General features: G+C 38.3%; 2 protein-coding genes across 5 annotated transcripts in view; one reads left to right on the forward strand and one right to left on the reverse strand.

The window, feature by feature from the left end:
* LOC136441847 (TBC1 domain family member 2B-like) overlaps window positions 1-2791 on the forward strand; it is a 32479-nt gene extending 29688 nt beyond the window's left edge. For all 3 annotated transcript variants that reach the window (XM_066438369.1, XM_066438371.1, XM_066438370.1), the window contains exons 31-32: window positions 99-186; window positions 550-2791. In XM_066438369.1, the coding sequence (XP_066294466.1) occupies window positions 99-186; window positions 550-690 (229 nt within the window). In that variant the 3' untranslated portion in view covers window positions 691-2791. The remainder of the gene's footprint in view (window positions 1-98; window positions 187-549) is intronic.
* A 490-nt stretch (window positions 2792-3281) lies between these two features.
* On the reverse strand, window positions 3282-27879 carry LOC136441849 (uncharacterized protein C1orf21 homolog). Of its 2 annotated transcripts, XM_066438373.1 has the most exons (8): window positions 27775-27879; window positions 20413-20540; window positions 17905-17983; window positions 8124-8227; window positions 7275-7366; window positions 6218-6276; window positions 5233-5290; window positions 3282-4917 (listed from the first exon to the last, which is right to left on the reverse strand). In XM_066438373.1, the coding sequence occupies exons 4-8, from the start codon at window positions 8218-8220 to the stop codon at window positions 4879-4881; spliced, it is 345 nt and encodes a 114-aa protein (XP_066294470.1). In that variant the 5' UTR covers window positions 8221-8227; window positions 17905-17983; window positions 20413-20540; window positions 27775-27879; the 3' UTR covers window positions 3282-4878. The 2 variants fall into 2 exon arrangements, with proteins under 2 accessions (XP_066294470.1, XP_066294471.1); XM_066438374.1 differs by lacking the exon at window positions 17905-17983.
* Between the last annotated feature and the right edge of the window lie 4 nt (window positions 27880-27883).

The raw sequence follows: 27883 nt of genomic DNA on the forward strand, positions 1-27883 counted from the left end.
AAAATTTGACAGAAGGGACCTGGTACCGGTAGTCATTATAGGGATGATTACTAGTAAGACTAGTCTGTAACACCATGATTGTTCTGTATTGTGTACAGTGATGACCAGGAGGACACAGTGATCCTGAGCTGTGCAGGGAGCCTGGGGGAACATTGTACTGTGTTGAAGTGGACACAGCATAATCAGGTAAGCTGGGGAGGGAGTGAAGCATTCTTTATGATATGTTACCTGGCTGTTTGTGTGTGTGTGTGTATGTGTGTGTGTATGTATATGATTGTGTATATGTCTGAGTGTTTGTGTGTGTGTGATTGCCATACATCTCCAGTGCTGCTACTTTTGTCCGTGGGACTGGAAATGCTTCATAAAACAGTAAGGCAAGGGGGTGAAGTCTGCCATCTCTGATTGCCTAAGTGTTAATTAATAACCTTGTTGTGATCATGACATGAGCTTGATAAATCATTGCAACTCTTTGGCAGTTTTTTGCAAATTTATCTAGTATGCTAAAGGGGTGGATCCTTTCATGAGTTTGAATGTTGTTTTTATCCTTAGGTCTGGACCAGTGAAGCTGTAAGGGAAGTACCACCTCTCTTTAATAAGACAACCACAACATCTGCATTGATGACAGAGTCAAAAAAACACTTCTCAAGCACTTCCGGGGACCATCTTGAACAGGAGATCACTCACTTGTGATCAGAGAATCGCACAGAAGGCACTGCCAGTAGTGAATTGTGTTAGGTCATGTGAGGTTTATCCATGGGCACAACTTATTGTTATCAAACTAAACACATCAATTTTGATAACTAAATGTCACACAATTTGATAGTACTGTAGATAGCATCCTTATATTGCAACTTTTACGTACAATCCAATTGTACTCTTTCACAAATTAGTACATTCTTGGACAAATGAGAGATTTTAAGAAAGGTATGTGGTTTGATGCTTTCTCTACCAAGTCAAAAGGTTTAGATAGTTTGACTATGCTGCATTGTACTGTATTGTGTTGATGCAAATCATCTTGACTACATTGGTTAATGTTCAACTACACCTTCTTCGGGTGTGCAGTATTGTTCTAATGTGGACCACTTGCTATGTGGAGCAGTACAGGGTTGTAGATATAGACTTATTAGCATTTCAAGCCTAGTCTTAAATAAATGTTGCAAGTAACACAGTTAGGAAAAACAGAATGCCATTGTAAGCTCAATGCCTTTTTTTTTCATATGATAAATGCAAGGGTTGATTATGGGTAAAGGAACAGGGCTTTTCCATACAAACAAAAATTTTGATGGTTGTGTTGGCATAAGTGCCTATGTTGATACTATGATCCCTGTTTGTATATTCTGCTTAAAGCCTTAGATTTACGAAATGTACCTGAAAAGATGTGCATAGGTTTTGAGGATGCTCACTTACTTAATGTACAGTACTAAATAGATGCAAGGAGTAAATGCCTTGTAAATGAATCTGAAAGAATTGGTATCTTTCAAAACAGTACCTCACAGTATGAAATGACTTATTTTGGATTGCATTGGAGGAATGTACAATACATGTACCAAGCAAATGTTCCACTAGGATACAGGGCAATAAGCCCTAGTCACTGCTATTTGGTTATGTTGTGTGTAATTGCATAGCTTTTAAATATACTTGGGGTCATTATCCATTTCTTTTTCCTACTTTCTTATAGGATTCCTAATCTAGATGGAACTGTTGCAAGTAGTTGTGCCAAAGGCATTTTATGAGATATCTATCAGCATCAGCTGCTAGTGTCATTGTCATCTTTTAGTAACTACAAATTCTCAATTTAGCTAGGATTATGACTTTGTGTTACTCAAAATTATTACTATTATTACTATCATATAGTTGTGTACTCTCAAGATGATAGTTGTTGTTTTTAGCTCATAAGGGATTGAGACTGAAAGGACCTTGGGGTGTGGTTTAAGGAAGATTTTCAATGTTACTTTCAGACTAGAATGTTGACAGGAAAACAATGCAAAGTGACAGAAGACAAATATTGCACAAACTATTAGAGTAGTGACCTTATTATGATACACCAACATTTTCATATATGTGAAAAATTATCCTTCCTGGTTTGTCCCCAATCTGTAATTGATGAATAGGTAATTATTGATTCATATAAATGTTACTACATGTACTGATAATTGATAAATTACATACTGTTAGAATCTGTAACAGTTGTAAATTCATATGTAATTTGACAAGGACTTCCACTCTGATTTCATAGAGTATGACCTTGGTTACTTTCAGGTATACACAATGTATTTGAAGTGATTTCAAAATCTCCAGTCTCAATTTTATGGAGGTACTTATTCCCAAGCTGCTTATACATGTATGTAATGTGCCATAAGATGTAAAATAGTTGCATGTGCCAAAGAAAACAAGTTTAGAAGCTATCATGCTGCAGCTAGGTTTTGAGTTAGTATCAGTCTGTGCAATCAGTGTGGAGAATTAGTTTGTATCCAAGCTAGCTAAGAAATATCAAACAATTTGGAAATGAAATGCATTAATGTTAACAATTTAGCTCCTTGAAAAGTCGTACTAAATGTTATTACTTAATATGCTCTTTGTTGCCTATTGACAAGCAAATTATATATATATCGTGCAAGATGTAAGAATTTTGCTGCATTGATTTTTTATTTTTTTGCAGTAATAATATATGCATTGTAAAATCTTATTTGCTTCCTTGATATTAAATAGCCCTGGACATAATGGGATCTTCCTGTTTTATAAAGCACATTATGTGAAACGCTGTACATCAGAATAAAGCCATTCAAATCAAGTATGTTGTACTATCAATGGTCTTTACAATGTAGTTTTAGTTAACTTTATTGTCAAGACAGATCCAGAGGAATGAGAGCTTTCCTCTCCCAAGAGCCTTTATAAGCCTTTAGGACATGTCCCTGTGGCTCAAGCAGCGACACAACCCCACTGCTTGGTCATCTATTTCAAATTCCGTGGATCCATGGGCTGGAGTTAAATCCTAGGAAATGCATTTACCATTAAAGATGGTGACATAAAAGCCAGCGGCCCTGTGTATGAGGGAACTTTAGGCCTAAAGTGGGGTTGGCGGAAAAACCTGTCCAATCTGAAATGCGGAAACACAGAGAAAAACAGGCCAAAAACTATACCTCAATTTTTCAAGGAGGTAATTATGCAGCTATCAAATTAACGGAGTCCGACATAACTCAGGATGTGGTGTTACAGTTACAGTAGATCCATCGAATTACAGGAATACAACATAAACAAGAAACACATGTGCCACTAGGAAATGCATTGAATCACAAGTTTCTCTTTCCAACAATAAGTGTCAACATTATCTGCATAATTTTAGTGCTCGTTGAAATAAAAATTTTGTTGGCAGTACTTAATGAACAGTGTACAAGCGGTGGAAGTGTCCAGTGATCAGAACATCAAATAATTATCATACTACATGATTGTACAATAAAACCTGGTCGAGCAACCACCAGCAGCTACAATTTTTCCTCAGTCCCCTGAGTGGTTGCTGAGGACAGGTTTGACCATATTACGTGACATTTGTTAAACTTTGACCAAGAAACCGAAAAATCATATCGAAGTGGTGATTCTGTTTACATGTATGTCACACCAGGGCAGGGGTAACGTTCTATACAGATGTTCCAGATCTACTTTTATCACACACTTTTATAGAATATCTTGTGACAAAACATGTACAATGTATAATACTGTTAATAATCATATTGCAACAGCAAAATGTAGTATGGAAAAAGACCAAGTTAAAATCTGGATCAAAATCTATCAGTCATATATAAGGGCCCCTGAAATATTCTAGCAGTTCCTAACTTGTCCCATATATCATCAAATCCCACAGTCAAATTGAAAGCAGAAAAGTCTGGATCAATCCCCACTATACAGATCTGAAATAGGTTCAGTTTCTGTGCTTTCGGATAATATATCTAACTAAATAGCTACTGTCTATACAATGTACTTGATATACAACAATCATAGTAAAAGTCATATCAATATGGTAACACACAAACCAATGTTTGACACCTTATGATTATTAGCAGCTTTTTGGCAGATAATTAAATAATTGCTTATCGGCCTAAATCTACAAATATTCATTGTACAATTATCATATTTGTTTATATACACAACACTATTGACAATAAAATACTGTGAGTTAAACAATGGCATCCATTTGAGCCTAATTTACAAAAGAGTTACATGTACTTTGCCTCACTTATTACCGGTATTGGCTATTTTAATTCTCAAATATCAGTTTCATATATAGCTATCAAGGCATTTGTACAGGTGCTTTTAATTAAGTAGTGGCATTAAGGTATTACTGTACAATCCTGAATTTACATGCTGTGAATACTGCATCTTGTAATCTATAATGTTACAAATAGAATGATTAAGTATGCAGGAAAATGTCAGTATTATGTCAACATCTAATCATCCTATGTGTTATGATGGCAACATATAGTGTTAATTAAAAGCTGAAGTCAATCAGTATCAAAAGATTTGACAGAATTAGATAATACAACCACATCAAAAATGCTGTACAAGTAAAATTCTGCAACTAAATTGCTCCATTCCAACAGTGGTTTGACTCTTAACCTTCTCCCTGCTGCCTAGGAATTGGGCGCAAAACGGCTACTTCAGTGTGCTAAAGGTTAAAGTTGGTCAACTTTCTACACACTCAGGATATTTACAGTAAGATAAGAGATAATTTATTGACCTGTCCATGACATTGTGACCTAGACTGCAGCAAATGGCCATCTTCCTTGTCAACATTAACAATTAGCCTTTAATAACAATATTTAAACAAAAGTGGGGCGTGCCATGTGAGGTGGTGGGTAGGGACAGGATGCCCCAAATCCACTGTCATCTTGCCTCCTCGTCATCTGTTATATAGTCTCTCCCCTGAAACAAAACAGTACAGTACAGTTAGCTTAAGCCTCAAAACAGGTACTAGAAAAAAGCATATCCTTTTTATGACAGATGTAATGACATGTTAGTGACACTTTTTGTGGTGACAAATCAGTGACACAATGAATAGTGTCACTGATGAAAAGTAGTGGATGCTTCATGTACTTGAAACATCTGACCATTTCCAAAATGATATCCAGTGGCTTGAGTAACTCACTGAGCTATTCAGCGTATCCTATTACATGTATATCTGGATGTCTAACCTTCATTGATGTATACATATACATCTATTTATCTGTTTTTACATACCTGGTCAATCTTTTGGTCCAAAAGTCTGAAGAACTCTTGTTGACTCTGAGATACATGCCTGAGAAGAAAATAGAAAGAAAAAACAATTAAGAAACAAAAGGCTACAAGAAATAGAGGAATAAAGAGGACATTTAAATCAAGGCCTTACAATCATCCCTCAACAGAAACTGTCTGCAACTCATGATCCACTGCTTACTGAGTCACATGTTCTATCTGCATAACGTGATGTCACAGAAGCAGTGGATTGCTCATTCCTTGACAAAGACTTGAGTTAGACAGTCAAAAATTTGGGTAAGCCCAATTTTTGTATCGGAAATTTCAGTCTAACTTTGCTTCAGAACAATTTCTACCAACACCAACTTTAAAGCACAGGCTTAGACATGGAATAAGGTACCGTATTATTGGCTCCACCCCCAAGGCTTTGCCAAAAATGACAAGTGTAATTTTAGAGCCTCATGACGTGTCTATGAGAGTTTGTTTCATAATCTAAATTTCAAGTTTAAACCACAGAAAAATAATTAAGAACGGTAAGACCACACTGGATTTTCCACATTGCATCATTCCTTCAAGTTGGTGGCTAAAATACTCCAGGAGCCTAGCAATGTAGGATCAATTAGAATCATTTAGCAAACTTTGCTCTAATAGCAGTCTACAATTGGCATGTTTAATGCAAATACACAAATCAAACTGTCTCTTAGCTTTCAAGAGGTATATACATGTACATATGGCATCAGATAGGAGAAAGGAGAGAGGTACAAGGTACATTAACTTTGCCTTACCCGTTTTTCAAGCTTCTCAGATAGACATGTATAAAGGAATGAACAAAATTAAAGAGATGCGTTAAAGGGATTATTAAGTAGCAAAAATGGAAAATGCGAGTTTCATACATTCATTAGGAAATGTAGTTGAAACTAAGTCTACATCACATAGCATTATCATCATATACAATTATTATCATTTTAATAATGATAATAAAAAAACTTACGGTGGAGGTCTGTTAAGGGGCTTTGGTGGCTCATACTTGTCCTCCACGATCGTTTTTAACTGTGAAACAAAAAAACATGACAGGTTACTTCTCTTTAAAGGTGCCCTAAGCGATTTCAGGGGGTAAAACTTGAAATATTCTGGGGAAAACAATTCTGTTTTGTGAGGTTGAAACTGACATTTGCTTCCCCATTTTAGCACATCTGCATCATTATTTCAGACTTTGGGCGTTTAAAGATAGCACAGAAGCAAGCCACAAAAGGAGTATTTTATTTATTGGGTCCCCCCAAAAATCAGCCCAGAATCCAGCCGTAACGGTTTCCTGTCGACAATTTTCGGTAACTTCCGGCCGCGTGACGTCACAATGCCCAAGGACATTGAGCCATGACCACGTGATCATTTCTTCGGATGCATTCGGGACTTATCGGTCAGAATCGTGCGTGTTCGGAAGATTTGAAATGATGGCTGGCCTCCAAGTGCTCAGATTTTCAATGAGTTACCACCACACAACGACATCACATTTTTGCTCCATGGTGGTCGATATGTGATGGTATAGTGTTATCTAAACTTACTATGGACAGAAATCAGAAAAGAATTGATTTTGAATATATGACTTTCAGCGCCCTAATATTGCTTAGGTTGCCTTTAAAATGATACCCCTTTAGTACTAAATCATGCATCTGTCGGATGAGCATCATGGCTGATTGTGTTAATGTGAAAAAGTGATCTCAGACCAGTTTAGCTCAATGAACTCAATGAACACTGGAGCTAATCTAGATCTCCCACTGGTCTTGACAGATGCTATGTACAATTTATGTACATAACACATTCATAGTACCAAGGAAATTCCCATTATAGCAGCAAGTACCAAGAACAGTGGCCCACGGCTTAACATCCCATCCTAAGGACTGCAACCATTTCATGGTGGCGTGCAAGTTGGGTGAGCGACAACATCCGGGATTCGAACTCAAGACCTCTTTGTCCAGAGGTGGGGTCACTATATTAAACCACTGAACTAAGCACGCTACTATTGTGTTGCTGGGAAAAGTGCGACTGACCGTTCCTGCATCCTCCTCTCCATTCACATGTCTGCCCCGGTCAGACACCTCCTGGTTATTCTCCTCATCTGCATCCTCACTCTCTCTGACATCTGTGTTAGAAAACATAAAGAATAAGATTTCAAAGCTGGAAGTTCCACTGCAGTACCGTAAGAAGTTGCCAGGGGGCCCAAAAGAACATATCTGTCCTTGGTGCTGAACACCATCCAAACACAGGCAAACATATCAGTCCTTGATGCTGAACATCATCCACATACAGGCATACACACCTCTCATTGGCACTGAACACCATTCACACACAGATAAACACATATGTCCTTGGTGCTGTACACCATTCACACACAGTTGAAATGTGTCTTTGGTGCTGAATGCCATCTATGCATGCACATACAACACGAACACACTCACAAGCAAACACATACACACAAACATACATTCCAAAACACAGTTGACAAAATAGACATGTCTGTCCTTGGTGCTGAACAACATCCATGCAACACAGACACGCAAGCCAACCACACAGTCACACACATGCATGCACACACATGTACACACACACATACACGCATTGATACACACTCCTGTTTCTGGTGCTGAACACTACCCACTCACATGTAAAGTAACTGTCCTTGGTGCTGAACACCATCCACACTCAAACATGCACACAATTACACAAGCACATAGAATACACATGCAAATCTTTTATGAATCCTCATATCTTTATTTTTATATAAAAGTAAATAAATGACAAATAGAAAACATTTGGATCAAATTTTGATGGGGACTACTCCTTTTTCTGTTTCAGCTTTACAGAGATAGAGGAAAACAAAGCCTGACGGGTATACTGACCTGGCTGCTTGGTGGAGCTGGTGGTGTGTGTTAGGACTGGACTGTCTTTCTCTGGCGGGAGGGGGGCAGGGATCTGCTTGGCACTGGAACACCCCATGTCCTATCTGTCAACACAATGGTCAGAAGTTAAGAGATTTGGTTGACCAAGACACAACATCATCAACACACACCAAAGACATATAACACCCATGTCCTATTTGTCAGCACAATGGTCAGAGGTTAGAAATTCAGTTGATCAGAAAACTGATATCTTATTCTATCCTTTCAATGCCCCATTCTGATTTTTTTGTAAAAAAACAGAAACGAAAAAAAAAAAAATGGCAACTGCAAGAATCAACACACAAGTCTTTGATATCTTACCTGCTGAGATGTCTGATTGTTTGTAACAGTCCTATGTAGGGCATCTATATCAACACATCTGACCAAGGACAAAATGATACTTGAATGCCTGGGGTTTCTGGCCGAGGAATATCCGTATTAACTAGGACATCGCAAGGGACACAACAATAGAACTGAAAGTTGCCAAGGATTTCAAGCCTAGAATATCCACATCCATTCACACAATCGTTCCCACCACAATAAGAAAATCTGACATGAAGTTAACAATTATACCCTGAGCTTTGTGTCGAAAACACGAAATCTAGGACACAGACAATCATGGTAAAAATGGAACAGTCTCTAAACCTCCTACGTTGCTAAGAGCTTTGGATGAGTGCATCTATGTCTGGTATCTAGGAGATCAGTTATTGGACAATTAGAAGATGAGGGACAAGAACACAGATTGTGATTGCACAACCAAGGATGTCAGGTCTAGAGCTCCCTTGGTGCTCAAATCTGATTATGATAAGTTAAGAAATATCGTTAATGCTTTTTAATACATAAATTCAACGACTGGCCTATCACACTTATGCTGATTTACAGTGATCCTATCACAACTTAATTATGTTACTTATTAAAACTGCTGACTACACTAGGATTAACATTTAAGGTACACTAGAAGAGGAACATTTGGGATACACTAGGAACATTTGGGATACACTTGAGGAAGGGATAAAACATTTGGGACACAATTTACAACATATAAACATCTTACAGTAAAAAGGCCTGTAGGTCACCTGGCTGCAGTTACTACATGTATATAAGCTGAGCTTTACCTTTCCCCAGACAACAATGCCAGTTCCTAAGGAGATATCCCCATTTCCTGGCTGAAAACCCCCAGCCTGGCCTGATACGTATTTGCTGTATGTATATTCTGTATACCATAGTCATAGCACGAAAGGTGATCACTACAGCAACTAACGCCTGATTATCCATCTGTGGGCTTTAGTGACTACTGGTACTTACCACATAATTCTGTGTTGCTTGCTGCACTTACATGTAGTATAACGTTACATGTAGTTAATGGATAAAAGGTGAAGGTTTGCATGGATGATTCTCTCCCTCACTCTCCGTTTTATCGTCTGTTTAACATGATATACAAACCTGTACCAGTGACCACCTCTACATAGGGATCAGCTGGCCAACATGACCACTTTTTGGTGGTCCCTGATATAATTTTCATTGTTAGATTTTCAATGATACATTCATTAAGAATCCTGTCTATAGTGACCACTTGTCCACATAGACCAGATTGACTGTATCCATCTAACATTTCATGTATATGTATGTAACACGACATGTATATGCAGGATGCTTCAAGCACAAAGTGCATCTAAAAAGAAGTTTGTCACAACAAGCATTTAGAAGACAATGGCATGGTTCTAAGCATGATCATATGTACATTTATATCATACCCAGGCTGCAATAACCTTCAATACGGGTGTTCAGACCGGTCCGTGCTTTATGGTAGGCCTGGGCTTCCCTAGTTAGATTCGAACAGCTTGAACTCGCTTTGATTGCGCTGGTCGCGCCGTTGTTGAATATTCAAATACCGGATTCAGATGTTGGAATCGATTTTTGTCACAAGTTTTTTGTTTGAAGCCACAAAACTCTCTCAAGTCTCAACTTCTGCCGCATTTCGCATTGAAATGTATGTTTTTTCGTTTGGGTATGACATGTATGAAAATACAACATGGTGTATACCGCATCACCCTCGGTCCCAGCCCTGAAGGTCCAGACTTTACAAACTACAGAAACATGTATGATTGTGTACATACCTACAGTACAGAGCGTTGTATTCCAGGGGAAACCACCTCCACTGTTACCTCCTCCTATTACACACTTCTAAAACCTACGACAGGGTCCTTCTACCTCACACGTTTCAATGACATGAGATCAAGAGAACCCTCCTTGTGCGAGTAGTGTCCACTAATCTGATCAAAGGGGCAGAGATGAATCCATGGCAGATTGAGTTCAAACAGTGATTAATCGTCAGATATAGGGTGCATGGTTGGCCACAGTGGAATTGCCTCGTGGATACTCTAATATATCAGTTCTTGTGTTAGTAATCCCCTGTGGTAGTCTGGGGCACCAATTCATCTCAGCAATTTGCAGCGATGACAACAAGTACAAGACTTAGTACCATGATGATGCAATGATGACACACTCACCTCTAGCTGGACATTAACAAAAAATTCATTATCTAACTTTAAGAATAGTGAATAGTTAACGTTCTATCATCGCCGCTTTGGGACTTCATAAAATGCATTCATTTACAACTGTTACAATTAAGTACAGAGCTGTGAAGAAACTGGTAGCATGAATTGGAATGTTAGAGACGGTTTCAATAACAAATTTCTAACCAGTCCAAAATTTCAGACTATAATTAGGGTTTATATTCTACTTTATTCTATGGCTCTTAAACTTTAGTAAGTGAATTATACTGTTACTGTTAAGGAAAAACAGAGCCCTGAAGAAATGACTGTATCACATGTATGAGACAATGAAAATAAATAATTTTCTAGTCAATTCAGATTTTCTAAGTCATTAGGAACTGGAATACTAATATAGTATGTCCTTCCTGTAATATTCGCTTAAAGGTTCCTAGCAACACCAAGAGCAACAAAAACAAATTTCCACTGTCCGGTCAAGAGTTCGTAATATTATTATATGATTACACTATCTAATGACCTAGCAATTAGTAAATCTATTGTCTAATGACCTTTATGACAAATAAGAGATGATTGGACATAAAGGGCATGGGGCAACAGTTACAGTTTGTAAGAGCAACTGTCAGCAAATATGACAAATAGTGATATATCATAGGGTGTAGTTCTGACATCCTCAGATGTACATGTAACGTTAGATATTTTTTCAAAAACTTCTAAGTCTTAAAACATTTGTAGAGTCTAACATTGAATGGCTTATGATAAGAAGTTTTGTCATAAAAGATACATTGTACAACATGTAAAGCCATCAATCTAGACACTGTATAATCAGAATTATCATATTCGTGCAAAGGGCCAGCACCAGTGCTGAGCATATTATTGCAGGGTAATATCATAACATCATGGCTATTTAACCAATTGAATTACTAACTGCTTACAGGTGATGGCCCCTTTCTCTGACTAATAGACGTAGTTTTGTTCATCGCTTTGCATAAATCCCACATACCTAATTCTACAGTAATACATATTAACTTGTTATTGAGACTTGAAAGTAAGGCATTGGAATCAGGAGCAAGTTTGATTTAAAGAAAAAAAAATTCAACAGATTCTAAATCAGACTAGTACGAATAAACTCAGGTATTGATTTTTAACTATATCTGGCTAACTGCATGTACATGTAAGCATTTCCGAGAAAGGCACAATACATTTGGCAGACTCAGAACAAACAATAATATTTGCCATCCTGATTTACAATACAGTAAACCTCATATAACCATGTCAGACTCTGTAAATCATTTAGCACTTCAAAAGATGTGGAACCAACGAATACAACACTAATTACTCCTCAGGAGTTTGGATTTGAAAACAACTGAAAAACTGGGCTAAGAAAAGTAGATCTGAAGTGCATACAGACACTGATTGACAGAAGTACATGTACTGACCTCCATGTATAAGTTTTCCTTCCTTATGTTGTTGCCTAATACGTACACAACGTAAAGAACCCAACACACTTATACTATTATAGAACAGTTGGGTGGTACAGTGTGCTTGCTGACTGAAAATAAGAGCTACAGAAACGTCACACTGCCATACCACAATAGCCACATGAAAAAGAATAATACTTCAGCTCATTTGAGGATGACTACATGACTGTGTACCTTACCTCACCTAGCTAATCATTCTTCAATAGATAGCTTACAAATATTCAGCATTTGGTTGTTACTTATAAGACGTACAAATGTATAAGACTGGGTCCAGCTGTTGGGCCTGGATTAATGCTTTTATTACTGACATTTACTGGGAGACAACTGCTGATCTGTTAACTATCTTCTGCTTTCAGTTGTTAGTAATACAATTTGAGCAGCTGTTACAGACATGTGTTGCTACCCTTGACTTTTGCTAAACCATACATGCCATGATTGTCTGTATTATCTATTTTGTAGATAAGGCCTCTCCAGTACAATTTGATGGAGAATATTCAAGTTCGTCTCAGCCAATTTTTTTTTCATCTCCACTTTTTGGTGTGGCCTAACTGCAATAGTTATTACTAATCCTTAAAACTGAGATGTTAAACTTCTCTGCTATGAAGTCATGTATATGTCATGCAATACCAGGTAATTTCACCAAGCTAACAGACAGTACATGACACTATAAGATGTATAATACAAAGTGAGTGTGTATGGTTGGCTTGAGGTTGCCCACTACTTTGCACTTTGCCTATGTATAATACAAAGTGCTAATTCTTCTAAACATTGGTCCAAAATCTATGAAAAGATAATACAGCGCCTTTCTAGAGAGAGTTTTGCACATCATTTGATACTTTTAAATACCAATACAGCCTAAGTACCTACATTCTGAACTTGATGAATTGTTTTCCCATTGTCTTTCATTTGGTTTCCAATGACGTAAATGCCAGCATATATCAACGGTGGCACTGCACATTACACATGAACAAAGGCTGCCTCTCAACTTTCAACAAGGTTATAAATACATGTATTCAGCTGCGTTCTTCCACCCATGGCCTTTAAGTAAATGTATGCCCAGGGTGTCAAAGTCTTCTTACGTCAACGATGAAAATAGATGCGTCTTCTTCAATGAGGCAGAGAAGACTTATCAGTCCTCAGTGACGTCAATAATTCCCTGTTTGTGTATGGGGCAACAGAAACAAAAGCTCTGCCGTCCTTTCAATGCCGTTTCCCATGTGGTCAGGCGTAAGAGCAAAGCAGATTTTACTTCCTTGACATTCATCACGAGTTCTGAACATAAAGGAGCTTCTTCTTCCTGCATGCAGGCAATACTTAAGATTTGGTGGTAATAATAGACATCATTATGAGAGTTCGGATCCATGCCAAGAAACTGCCCAGTGTTCTTTAAGTCAACAGCAAACATGTTACACCTGTTCCCTATAGCCTTACAATGCATACCTATTACTCCAGCGGCTATCAAGTCATGATACATTGTACCTTTCAAGTTAAAAGCGGCACACAACAAAAATGTGAGCTGCAGTAGCCATTCCCTTGATGAAAAGTGATTTCTTTGTGTCTGTGATATCTAAGGAAGTTGTCTTCACCTTGGGGATATATTAAATATAATCACGTTATGACTGTTCCTACGAGACCAAGAGGGGTAGGGAGTGAGTTTTTATCTTCACCGAGTACTTGTACTCGGAGAAGATTATGTTTTCAGTTGAAAAAACTGTTGGGTGGGTCTGAATGTATGTCAGGGGTATAACTCAAGAAAGCTTCAATGAATCTTTATGATTTTTGGTAGGTGTGTAGTGGTTGTACAAAGGAAGGTCAAGTCCGAAAATGGTTCACCTTGCGTTTGTCAACAGTACTGCAGCGGACTTTGCATTTTTGTGTGTTTGTATGTAGGCAAAAAAAGTGACGGAAACGTTGATGGATCTTCATGATTTTTTGCAGGTGTGTAGATGTTGTGAAAACGGAGGTCAAGTTCAAAAATGGTTCCCCTGGTGTTTTCCGTCGGTACTGCAGCGGGCTTTGTGTGGATGTGTATTTGTATGTCGCCAGCATAACTCGAGAAGCTGTTGATGGATCTGTATGATATTTAGTGGATGGGTAGGGTTTACAGAAAGGAAGGTCAAGTTCGATAATGGGCCTTCTAGCGGGTACCTAAGGTACTGCAGCGGAGCTTCAAAATTTAGGGGCATATTTTCTGAAAGTGCTATGGTCATGATTTTTGTGTGGTAGATAGTTCATGCCACATAAAGTAAGTTCTGTAAATTTGGGCTCCCTAGCGGCTTGTTAAGAACTGCAGTGGGTGTTTTTGTTTTGACATTCGGACATGAATAACGTGAGAAGGGGTCGACAGATCGTCGTGATGTTTGGTATGTAGAGAGCTCAGATGGTGCTTTACATAATCAATGACTAATTATGCAAATCAGGAGCTAATTTGCATAATTAGTAAGGAAAGTTTTTTAACCCACTGCATTTCATGAGACATGGGACAGTGTCAGGTCACAGATGGTCTTGCATAAACGTACATGTAGGTCAAATAAATAAACTATTCTCCAAGCAGAGGTGTGGGTCCTGCTGGTTTTTAACGCGTTCAGTTTAGGCATTTTTGTTCAACACGGTTGGTGACATAACGAAAAGGGGACAAAATAGAAAGCCTGACAAAAACACCTAAAACACGTCAAAAACCAGCCAGACCCACTCTTCTGCTTGGAGAATACACTGCACCAAAACTGCACCACTGCTAGGTGCGGAAAAGTCACATGTACATGTTAATGTGTATGATATGGAATAAAGATTTATTCTATTCATAATCATATATATTGACTTTACCATTTCATCATCACTTTCAACTTACAACACTGCAATATCGAACCTTTGTGGTCCATATAATATCAACATACTCATATTTTTTCATGACCAGTTATAACATATATCAGCACACTCTACACATATACTAGTCCTGTACCACCAAATGATTTTAACCCTATCTAGACTATACTCATTCGCCCCATCATAACGTCCAAATGGAATGGTGCATGATCAAATTTGTAGGGGGTGATAAGCATATAAATATTAACTAGAGTTCCACGACCTCATACCTTCGCCAAATGATTTTAACCTTTATGACTGATGTATTAGGAGTGTTTCTCGTCAATTATAAATCATACCAGTTGATTGTCTTAAAATATAACATGTCCAAAGTATGAGCTTAACAAATTATGAGCTCAACAAAGAAGGTTATGCTAATATTTTTCATTAATTATGCAAATGAGGCCCTTATTAGCATAATTTGATTCAACGATGTTTACATTCACATAACGTCCTGATGCCAAAAAAAAGTATTGAATGTATGAAATTGCCGTCATTTGCCAGTGTGGAATTAGAGAAGTTACTCATTAAGTATGCAAATCAGCCCACATTAGCATATTTTCTATCTATAAACATTCCTCTCTTCCTCAGTTACAATTTGAATAGTGATATCATGGAACAAAGCGGATTTTTAAAGTTGCCTCATTAATTATGCAAATTAGAATCTGATTTGCATAATAATTGTCCAATCATACTAAGCATCACACAAGCTATCTACATACCAAAAATAATGACCATCCATCAAGCCCATCTTGTTATAGTATTTCCTCACTAATTATGCAAATGAGGTCTTCATTTGCATAGTTCATATCAATTAATATTCCTCTCTTCCTCAGTTACATATGTCACATGTTTCAGAGTCCTATCATGAAATTTGGCGGATGTATAAACTTTCCTCATTAAGTATGCAAATTAGATACTGATTTGCATAAGAGGTGTCTAATCATGTACATCATCACTCAAGCTATCTACCTACCAAAAATCATTACCATCCATCAAGCCCTTCTTGAGTTATTCCCTTTCAAAGTCAGACCCAAAACCTGCTCCTGCAGTTCCAAAAAAGCCGCTAGGGGGCCCAAACCCACACCACTTACTCTCTGTCCAAAGAGCTATCTACCACTCAAAAATCAGTTCCATAGCATGTCCAGAACACGAGATATCAAAGCAGGAAGTTCCGCTGCAGTACCGTAAGAAGCCGCTAGGGGGCCAAAAATCTCATCGTTTTTAGGTCTCATCAAAACCTACCAACATACCAAATACCAAGACAATCCATCCAGGCGTTCTTGAGTTATGATGGTCCACTACAAACAGACAAACAGACAAACAGACAAACGCTACCCTCTGCATAACCTTCTCGGCGAAGGTAATCACTCTCCATAATAAGCCTTGATTATTTGGCGAAGATAATGTGTTCGTGGAACTCTAGTTTTTATAGAAATTGAAAGGATGCTTTGCAGAAATGACAGTTTCCTTGGATTTAATTGACAGCATGTTGGGTAACAAAACAGTGTTATCAGCAGGGCCCATCCATGATAAACAGTTTATCTACTTCTCTGTGAATACAGCACAGAATCAAATTCACACTGACATCTTAGTGATTGCGTTACTGTACAAGCTATCAAGTTAAGCAAAGCTTGTTAAGACCCATTCACGATACCTTCAAGGAAGTCATTGTTGTAGAAGCTTAAGCTCTGAGAAATTCAGACGTATTTTTTAAACGTTTGCTTTAAGTTTAAGAATTAACTCTCTTAAGTGGCAACCTAAGATTGGATGCTTTGGTAACATTATGCAACGTTAAAATGTGTATTGTAAAACATTTTATAAGGACAATGTCAAATTACACGTAACTAGACAATAGCTTTAAATTTGCTCTTTGCTATGGGGAGGCCTGGGGTAAATATACATTTGTACACAGACACAGACACAGGAATGGTTAACATGGTATATGTGAACATGTAATACCTATTCCTCTATGCTAAATAGGGTAACAAATGGGCAAAAAGGTATTCAAATGAGGTGGCCTTTGAATTTCATGTGTACTAGGAAGATGTATAATACAGATTAAATCATCACAACGCCTTCCCACTTAAATACGTAGTAAATGCTTAACAAAATACAAAAGAATATTTGAGACGAATGCTGTATCTATGCTGTTTGGAACATTTTCCAGAGGTTACTGTGCCATAAACTAAACTTCTGGTATGTACCTATAGTACTGGAAAGGATGTCAACTTTTTATATGAAAAGGATTGAAAATAATTTGGTTCTATGGAAGCTAGGAATGTCAAGCAATTTGCCTCTTTTAATCTGACGCCTACACAAATTTGCTTTCAACTGATAAATTTAAAGCCTTCTAAACTTTTCTCAGTTTCCGTGTCATTTTGTTAGGGACAGAGTACCTTAAGCTTTGTGTGGACACCTTGCAATGTTACTGACACAATGAGGTCTTCATGCTTTTAAATTAGTCTACAAAGTCCAATGTTTACAACCAAACAGAATGTTACAACACATTAAGTACTCAAATTTACAAAGAGGAAGTTGAAACACACGCCATGTCGCACAAGTTTATTCTAAGCTGTTCAAAACTCCCTGTTCTTTGTGACACTGTTTGGTATATAAAAGACTAGACTTACGACGACTTACCTATAACCACTTTTCTAGTTGAACCAAATTCATTTAGTTCATAGTTTGATGTCTAAGATTTGGTATCTAGAAACTACCTCCTATCAACAGTTAGAACTCCTTGAATCTTTCTTGACAGTCTAGACTTACAATGTAGTTTCTTCAAGGCAATCTCAGAGTCTTATAACTTCAAAGTGAATCACAGTCCTTACCAACAAGGTTTTCTGCTCTAAAACTCTTAGAATATGTTCAAAGACAACGTCTCACCTGTGTGGAATAGACAAACACGCCTTGGTGTTGCCACCGTGGTCACGCCACCCTGCCCGCGCTCCGAACGTTGGCGCAACTGCAGCGGGGCAAAGGTGCACGAACACTGTTTACAAAATTTGGGGGACGACATAGTGAGGACAAATAAAGCAAACACGTTGCCATGGCGAAGCCACTACAAAAGTTGTTTGATATCCTGGACATGAAAGGCTCACCTACAACAGGTGCCACACCTCCCCGTTTGTTTAACGTGCAGGTAAAACATGGTCATTGTAATAAACCACCCGACTGTGTGTACAGGATCAGGGATAATAGACCCTCTAGGACATCATTCTCATCAACTTAATTGAAAAGTAGAAAATCATAGTCTTCCAGATTTGAAAAGAAAGCTATGGAATGTGGTCTGATTGTCAATTTTGGTGTGTATAACGTTTGAAATATACTTTTTATACTTTTTGGTTGCCTATATTACAGAAGGAAGGAGGGCCCGCTGACCTGACTGGCTGACAATTGCCAGATGTGGAAATCAACCTACATATATGTGGAGAGTACATTGTAATACTACCCCTACGGCTATTCAGCTGATGATAATGATATTATTATTACACTGCACCTATTAGCAAACTATAGTTTCATTTTATTTTATTGGAATTGCAATTCTGCAATACACGTGGGACACAGGCAGCTATTGCTGATGTCGTGACCCACACACATAATGTAGCCATTTTTTACACTTGGCTGGCGTGGGGAAAGTTGTGTAAAGTGCCTTTTTCCCAAGGACACAAGATCGGTGGTGTCAGGGGATTCGAACCCAGGGACCCTTGGGCTCTGGGCCAAAAACCCTGCCATTACGCCATACGACCCTACTCAAACAAACTATAGTTTGTCAGAATATATTAATATCATTCAACATTTACCCTTAAAGTCTTATGTTCCAAGCTATAGATACAAAGTATTACTACATGTATAATCATAAAAATGTAAGCAGCAATATAATAAGCCGATAGACTGGTCTGAGACCAGAAAAAATTGAATTGAATTGCATGGCCTCGAACTTAGGCCTAGGTAAAAAATGCTGTATTTCCGATTCCCCAGTTAAGTAGATGTGCAAATTACACCACTGTACAATTATAGATACAGATCAAACCTAAAATACCACACTTTAATCATCCATGATCAAATAACTTTCATTTATACTAGACACAGCATGGAGGGTCTGGAAAGTAAGTTGACCGTGAAAGCTTTCTATATTTGAAGACAAACATTTACATTACTTCTTAGTAGGACAGAAGTACTGACTCACAGTGTGCATAGATTGTGATGTTTGCACAACCAAAACATCAGTGTTAACTGTTCTATGTGATGCACGTTACATGTATCTAACCACATCTATAAACTTTCAGTCTACAGTATGAAAGTATGCAAGTTTATTGTACAGAAACGATTATTACGACCCAAGCACACACTTAGTTATAGAAAAACTAACACGACTAAATCCGCATGGAAGAATAAGCAGGTGTTGATGATGTGTGCACATGTACACAAACTCATAAATGTCCATCAAGTCACCGTGTTTGTACTTGGTTTGACAAACAGGATGGAAACACAGCACCCTGTACTTGGCAGGTACAAGGTTTGTGGTCAAACTCAGACCTTTACATGCATTAACACTCTGTGATTTCTTTGAATTAAAAATCCTGTGGTTTAACCTTTTGAAAATTCCAAACATTATTTTTTGTTTTGTTTTGCTGGATTATTAGAACTGAACCTGTTGTTTTGAAACCAAACCTGTGAAATGACAGGTGGATTTTATTTCTGCCGAGATTCATTGATTCACCAAAACTGATTTTTTATAGAATTTCAATACTTTTACAAGCAAACAAACATATCAATACATTGTACTTTGCTGCATAGATCCCTCTCTATGATCTATATCAAAACTAATGGGAAAGTTTATTTTTACACACAGCTACATACCACACAGGGTAGCTGTTGTAAGTGCCAGTGGCCCAAAATCTGAATCTTAAAAGGAGAATTTCATTTAAAAGATTGGACACGAAACTGCATCACATTCTTCATACATTACACACTAACGTTACAAAAGACAAGTATTTCCAGCATGGTAAAAACCATGTAGGATTGATACAACTTCTAGCAACTTATAGTCTGAGGAACATGACTAAAATGTGTAATTTTAGTTTTACGCACAACTCTTTGGAAACATTTTGGCAACTTGTACTTCTGAAGTGCTTCAAGTCTGCTCTAAAATTAGTTAGCACCCTATTGTACACAATGCCACATTACATACATAACGCTAGTTCACCATCATCGTGACAATTTCCGAAAGACTCAATTGACACCAATCTGGAACAAAACAATAAACCATCATTTCTTTCTGTTACATGTTCATATTATTGATCACTTAAATGTCATATTTTTTACCCTGACGATTTAGGTGAAGTAGCGTTACATACAAGATGACAAGGAAAAAAAAGATAATTTTTTCACCTTCAGTTTGTAAGGCCTCTCCTGAGTACAACAGGTATTCAGCACCTGGCATCCGTCCTGCTCACACCATCGCAGCTGTCCAGGTGCTGCCAGCTGTTAGAACAGGACTGGAATACCACGACACCTGCCTGCAACGGAAGAATATCGATCAGCGATGAATTTAAAAGTGTTTGATTCTTTCAAGGTCAAACACTCCAGATTAGATGATTAATAATTTACGGACTGGTAAACAGTTTTAGTCAGGCCATGTTTAGGACAGGATTATCTGTTGGAAGATCTTCATTCCGTAGCCTGACTAAAAGCTTTAGCTTTACTGTTTGTATTAAACATGCAACTCTTAATGGACATGAATAACGTACAACACACAATAAAGCAATAAAAGGCCAAGGGAAAAATCTACTTGGGCCACAACAGATTGAATATAAAATTCTTTAAAAAATCATAACTCAGTGGTGGTAAGTAGACACCTCACAACCAGACGTCAACATACAACTGTTCACTGTAACAGGTAAAGCATTTCTAACATGCAAACCAGTCCGATATTCTGTAAAGCTGAGACCCTACACAATGCACTCCTAGGTTCATATACATGCATGTGAAGATTCTGAGATAACTTGGAAGGAAACCTCCCCCTCAACGTTTTCAAGTTGAACATAATTATGATTTTTGCCATCATAATTGAAACACAGCCGGGAATGCTGCATTTCAAGCATTATTGAGAAAGTTAAAACATGGGAGGTCTGACACAATCCCCAGACCTCTGCCCCTAGACTCTACAAGAACCTGTGACTCTGCCATTCCTTACAAATAAATTGATAGCTTAATGCACCTGCAACTATATACACTGTGTGAGGCATCTCTGGAAAGACATGTTAAAAAATTCAGAAAAGGCAACATTACCGACCTGGAGCTGATTGCTATGCCAAAATCATTCTAACAGATTGAATTAGGTAAAAATAAGCACAAGAAAAAGGCTTGTCACGAAGGATGTCATACATGACTGAATCTTCTGTTTGCACTCAAAGAAATTGCCAGACAAAGTTGATTCATAATTGATAACACAATAATAATGGGTAAGTGTTCATCGAGGAATAGTAAGCAATTTAGAAAAGAATATTGGATGCATTTTCAATTTACGAAAGTTTTCTCTATTGTATCATTTGTTCTTCCGTTGCTCCCATTTCATTTTATTTTTCCCCCCACCAATTAGATCCTTTGGCAGCATACCAGTTTATACATGTACCTACATTGTATTACCCACTGGATGTAGTTTTATGTTTTTCCTTCCTTTTCCTGAATTTATGTTTAGAATATACAGTGGAGGAATACAATATATGGATTAAGGATTTTCTAAAGAGCCAAAGAGAAGGATTCTTTTCATCTTTTGAACTATATATCTCCCCAAGGTACTTTCTATTGTTCTCTGTCACCCTTTAAGCATTGCTTTTCATCTTTTGAACAACATGACTTGTATATATCTTCCCCAGGTACTTTCTATTGTTCTCTGTCACCCTTTCAGCATTGCTTCCAAACCAGAATGCCAACTTATGATTTGCCTTGACATTGCCAGGTTAACTGCCTAACACATGTATGTTGAACTTGAATGTTAAGCCCTTACTGTTTTGGCACATAAGGATACTGTCAAACCTGTACGAGTGACTACCTCTGCATAAGAACCACCTGCTCAATTGCAATGTGACCACAATAATGATGGCACAATTTTCCCCAATGACAGTCAAAATCATTAGAACCCTGTCTATATTGACCACCTGTCCATATAAACCAGACAAGATTTTATCAGTCCCCTAAAGTGGTCTTCTCGGACAGTTTTGACTGCACTGTCATCCCGTGCAGCTTTATATACAATTGTCAGCAGCAAGGTATACTGGTACTGGTACATCAGATACAGTTTGAAACAAAATGGAACATTGAACCTGAAGATGGACTCATAAGTATTTTAAGCTGCGTAAACGAACAACGTTTTCACTCACAAACAGCATACAGCAATTCATGTGTCATACCTCTATAGTTACTGTAGTATACTGTAGATAGAGCAAAGGCTACTTACACCCTTATTAGTAGACTTCTGCAGTCGTCACTAAGTCTTGCCCTTACAAGGCAGCTCTACTCCCAGTGATCATGAGATACGAATGCCAACTGGTTATCCTGATGTAAGTTCAAAGCATTTGGGGAAATGTCTTAAAAGGGACATAATCTATATACAATCAGAGGCCAGTCAAAGGATGAAAGCCAACTTGGTATTTTTACCCTCTTTATAATCGGTTCTTAGAAGAGCAATGGTCACACAACCTGGATAATGGGACGTGCAGCAAACAGGTTGTCCAACCGTAATAAATCCGTCACCAAGTTTCAATCAGCGTGAATTGGGCTCATGCTAATTGTTGGCTATAAATAGTGGCAGTAATCCTCCGCTTCAGCTGTACCCGCCATTTGTCAACATGCGGTATAGTACAGATAAGTGTGGCACAAGCGAGGAGGGCACCAAACATGGGTGGACTGGGGGTTAGACTTGGGCTAATCAAGGGGTTTGCTAGGAAAAAAATTGCAAGAGGGAGCATTGCAAGGCCAGGAAGCAACCAAAAGGCCGAGGGGCAATGGTGTGGAAGGGGGAAACGTGTGGAGTTCTAGAGAAGCTAAAATGCGGAATTTTAAGGCTTCCTTAGGGGTGAAATTACTGTCAGACAGGTCACAGTTGAAGACTGTGGCTACATGTCAATCAGAATTTTATGCTTGTCAGAGTATCTTGTTCTCTACAGTCTAGGGTAAGGGGGGACATGGTCAGGGTATGGGGGTGCAGCGCCATTGTTCCCAAAATACATTTTTAATTGATATTTATTACATTGTGATTAACCGCTTTTTCTAATCTGAGCGGGCTTTCTGTGCGCACATCCAGTTAGCGTGCTGATTGTCGGCCTGGATAGATAGCTAAGGCCTCTGCTGATTGTTTGCCAACATTTGAAGGAATGAGACCAACATGAGAGGCTCTTGAATATCAGTGGGATTAGGCTGCCTCAAGGTGCCAATATATGTTGGCATCTTAGATGTCGCTACCGCTAGACAAAGTCTTGAAACTCTGAGAAAAGAAGAAAGGCACTAGTAGAAAACACATCTGGACAGTGCAAATCTCATCCACTTACTAGTAGAGTGAGCTCAATCAATGAGGCCATTCATATCCCCGAGTATAAGTCAAAATCATGCTGCTCCAATTCAACATAAAGTGCATGTATTTGGTGGTTTCTTAAATTCAATGTAATTTGCATTGGGGCGTCGTTTCTCAATTTTCCGTAATGTGTCATAATCTCTAAGAATTGTGTTGAAAGTGCTGATCAAAAGTCATTAGGATTAAATGCTGGCGTGACCCACTTTCATAAGTGCTGACCTAGTATAACTGAAAACTGTGATTAACCCAGTGCTGTGCAGACTAACCCACCAACTATATATATATACATTGTCTAACTGCAATGCCATACTTGTCACTTGGTGCCACTTTAATATGGCCAAAAATCTAGTGATTTCAGCATTAGAGAAAAGTTATCAAATTTAACTACAAAATCCTCTGAAAGGCCTTTTCTGCGGGTAAATGCGACACAACCTAGTACTCGTTAAGTAGACATGTACACATATCCATTGCGTCCAGACTGATTCACCGCTCTTCTCTTTTGCTACAGTGTAACTGAGACATTTGTGTTTCTTTTGTCAGAAGAAACTCAAGACTTTTCTTCCTTTGAACTACAGACGTCAATGTATACTCAGTACCCTGATCAGATATTGTTTACCCTACAGAGACATCAATAGGTCAATACATTACCTCTAACCTCAAGGACCATCTTACACAAAGAAAACACCTCCCAAGTGTTCTCACAATAGAGACTACATCATTTTACATCCAATTCAATGGCTTCAATATCATTTCAAAATTGGTGCATGTAACAAATTAAAGGACCGATCAACACACCAGTGTCTGCACCTATTTAAGCAGTTTTCTGAGCTTCAAACTTTTCATACTGATCTCTGGAAAAGTAGGCCAGCAAAAAGAGTGTAACTTTGTTTTGGGTAAATATGCATATGCTTGATACTGACAGCCGAAATATTACAAATCTGAAACTGCATTGAAACAAAAGAAGGGAACACAATTTTGCAAGAAGGGGTTGCCAATATGACATTCTACCCTATAGACATGAAGGCAAATTTGTATACAACTTTATAATAACTATAAATATTATACATTCCTGACACAGCATACTGTTATCAACATACTGTTTTAGAGAAATAGCATGTAAAGTTGTATTCAATAGATTATCGCTACTGTTAGTCAGAGATTGAATAATATATATAATTCTTTGTCCTTGTTACCTAAAAATTAGAAATAGTTCAACTGTCATGTGCGTAAGTTTCCATACAGTGCACTAGTAATGTTATAATCATTGCGCAATAATGTTCTTCTTCAGTGAAAGTGCTGTGGAAAGAATATAATTCAACTGTCAGCAACTGAACTGCTCCGTACACGTTGGATTTTAAATTCAGACCTATGTCACGAAGGTCCAATAGTTCGGTACTTCAGAGCATTTCCCTGGAGCAACCGGTAGAAGGTGGAAATTGAAATTACACAACATATGTACAATAGAATTTCCACCCTGAAAATACAATTTAGTAACAGCTTTGAACAGGAACTTTCAACAATTTAGTATCAACTTTGACATTTCTTGTCAAGTATTAGATTATGGTTCTTTTGCTTTGATGAATGAAAATAGACACCTTAGGCCACATAGCTATAGCAAAAGGTAATTTTGTTACTGAAAGTACATAGAATGAGCCAGACAAAGCTAAACCTTGAATACTCCTCTTATTCTTTATGTTATGTAAACCCTTATCTTCACCCCAGACTATATGCAAAAAAATTCTTATTTGTTTTTTTCTTCGCCCTGTCACTCCAATCTTTTTCTGAAAAAATCTGAGAATCAACAAATAAGATTGGTGTGGCCTTATGAGAGAAATTGTGAAAAAAAACACAATAAAATTAGCTAGCAACTTCTGTACAGAGTGTGTGCACTAGATCTTTAGGCTCAGTTGTAACAAGAGTGTCTGAGTCCTTTTTCGTTTGCTAGAGTAAAGATAACATTGGTCATTGGTCATCGAATGACAGGAGAGAACCCACAAGCCTGTAACTGTCCCAGTTAGTCCAAGCACACTGGTCAGGTTATCTCTACACTTCTTGATAGTGAGAGTGTTTGAGGGTTCTTTGCCTTTCAACACCGCTAGAAAATCTAAAGAAGATAAATTTTTGACATTCATCGCCACACTTGCCACCTAGCTGCAACACTTCTTATTTTCTTACACTAAGTTATACCGGTAGGTTGTGTTTAAACTTGTCAAGCTCAAAGGGACCATAATCCATATCTAGAGAAGTTCAAGTGCTTTAGATGCAGGCCGAAGGCCTTAGAGAGTACAGTACTCACAGCCCTCGTGTGTGGCAGCACGGGCAGCTTGGGAATCATTAATGTTGCCTGGATATCGAACACCAGCTGATTGTGTACTCGGGCGTGGCTTAGGTTATGCTGCCATTGCCAGGCAGCACTTGGAAATCCATACGTAAACATTGAGAAACAAGCCACTCCTTTTTTTTCCCCAATCGTAGGAGGTAAATTTTTGAGATAACGTTAACGGTATATTTTTCTATGATTATTTTGATCATGATATAGCCTTTATTAGATTTGAGCAAAAGGTTAACTTTATGAAAAATCATATAAAATTTGTCCCTTTAATAGTGCCAAGGTCAGAGCTAATTGATAATTATCCCCAGGCCTAATAGTATCAGTCAGAAGTCAGTGCTGATCAGATTAGCCCTTCAACATTGTGTAAGTGGCCTGAACATGTAAGTTTGCAGCTAGGCTTCCAATATACATGCAATTATCTGTTTGACATTGGATTGGAGACTTACACTGTGACACTTATTGAAAACCCTTATTCAGCTTGACTTTGACTTTCAGGCACATAATATTGATTATTTAGGGAAAAATTTGTCCGGTCTTAAGTCTAGCTTCTACTTATGATCTCTACTAGGTCTCATATTCTTAAATCTATCACGCTCATTTGTAAAATTGTTCTATGGGCCGGCTTAAGTAAATACTACATACTATTTTTATTCTCCAAGCAGAGGTTTGGGTCGAGTGGGGTAGTAGTGGCTACTAGGTTTATTTACGTCTGTTACAGGAGGCAGATGTAAAAAAGCCCGGCCACTACTACCCCACTCGACCCAAACCTCTGCTTGGAGAATATACTGTTTTAACATCAGTAACATACATAACATACAGACCAACAATTTATTAAAACCTGCCCAGGGGCACACCCGAGAAAGCCATCAACTTAAAAACCAGACCATCCACGCTCGCACAGACACATACAGATTTTCATTTTTTCAGTTGAGACTTTCCGGGCCAGGCTGGGGGCCTGCCCGCCTTGGCCTGGGACCTCCTCCTCCCCCCCTACTTTGCCCCTGACAGGGTCATCTGGAGGGTAAACTCTAAGTTGAAGTTGATTTCATTTATTTATTTGGCTGTAAAGAAATGTACAGCCAGGGCTACCCAACTGGCCGAAGGCTATTACAAATTAAGGTTTAGCTCTAACGCTGAATATATTTCAAGGCCATGGGAATACTATGTAGCTGCGGTTATTCATAGAATGACTTTGCCACAGCTAGGGGCTATGACACCTATATATATTTTCCAGGGACTAGACCCTTTGAAGGTCATTACGTCCAGGTGATGAATCAAAGAAAAAAAAACCCCAGCAATCATCGTGATCATAAACAACAACAAGAGCTATCTATCACTCAAAAATCCCGACCATGTAGCCTGTGCAGAACACTACAATGTAGATATCAAAGCTGGAAGTTCCGCTGCAGTACCGTGGAAATTTTTGCAACCCCTACCAACAAAGCAAATATCATATTCATAAAAAGATCCATCCACGACTTCTCGAGTTCTGCTGTTTACAAACACATGTAGTTGAAAACATAATTTATAAACCTTAATTAAGTTAATATGACGAAGATAAGACAACGTCATATCAACGTAATTCCTTAGTAATCCATCTCAAATCTTATACCTGCCCGCTGTCATTACCGCTAGACCCTTCCCTCTAGCCTGTCCCTAGCGAAAGGTCCCCCAACACTTTCTCACGTTACATTGTCATGCATGACGGCCAGCTGATGAGTTAAGCTGATCACTTCCACAAACACCGGTCAACTGTAAACATTCAAAACGTGTAAACTTACAAAACTCAACATCTACGAAACCACACAACCATAGTTTTAAGTCTTACAACGCCAGGTAGAGACCTCACCTGTTGTTGGCGGTAGAAATCGGCCGTTTCCAGGCGCCTCCGGAGCGCTCTGCGATCCCTCCGTCTCCTGGCACCACGGCGTAACCTCTACCCTGTCACCTTTACTCTC

This window comes from Branchiostoma lanceolatum, chromosome 9 (assembly GCF_035083965.1).
Source record: "Branchiostoma lanceolatum isolate klBraLanc5 chromosome 9, klBraLanc5.hap2, whole genome shotgun sequence".
In the NCBI taxonomy this organism is placed as follows: domain Eukaryota; kingdom Metazoa; phylum Chordata; class Leptocardii; order Amphioxiformes; family Branchiostomatidae; genus Branchiostoma; species Branchiostoma lanceolatum.

Coding starts and splice junctions, on each gene's coding strand:
- LOC136441849 (XM_066438374.1), bottom strand. CDS start 8,220: ATGGGGTGTTCCAGTGCCAAGCAGATCCCTGCCCCCCTCCCGCCAGAG. Junction 7,367..8,123: donor CAGCTCCACCAAGCAGCCAG/GTCAGTATACCC, acceptor TTTCTAACACAG/ATGTCAGAGAGAGTGAGGAT. Junction 6,277..7,274: donor GAGAGGAGGATGCAGGAACG/GTCAGTCGCACT, acceptor TTTGTTTCACAG/TTAAAAACGATCGTGGAGGA.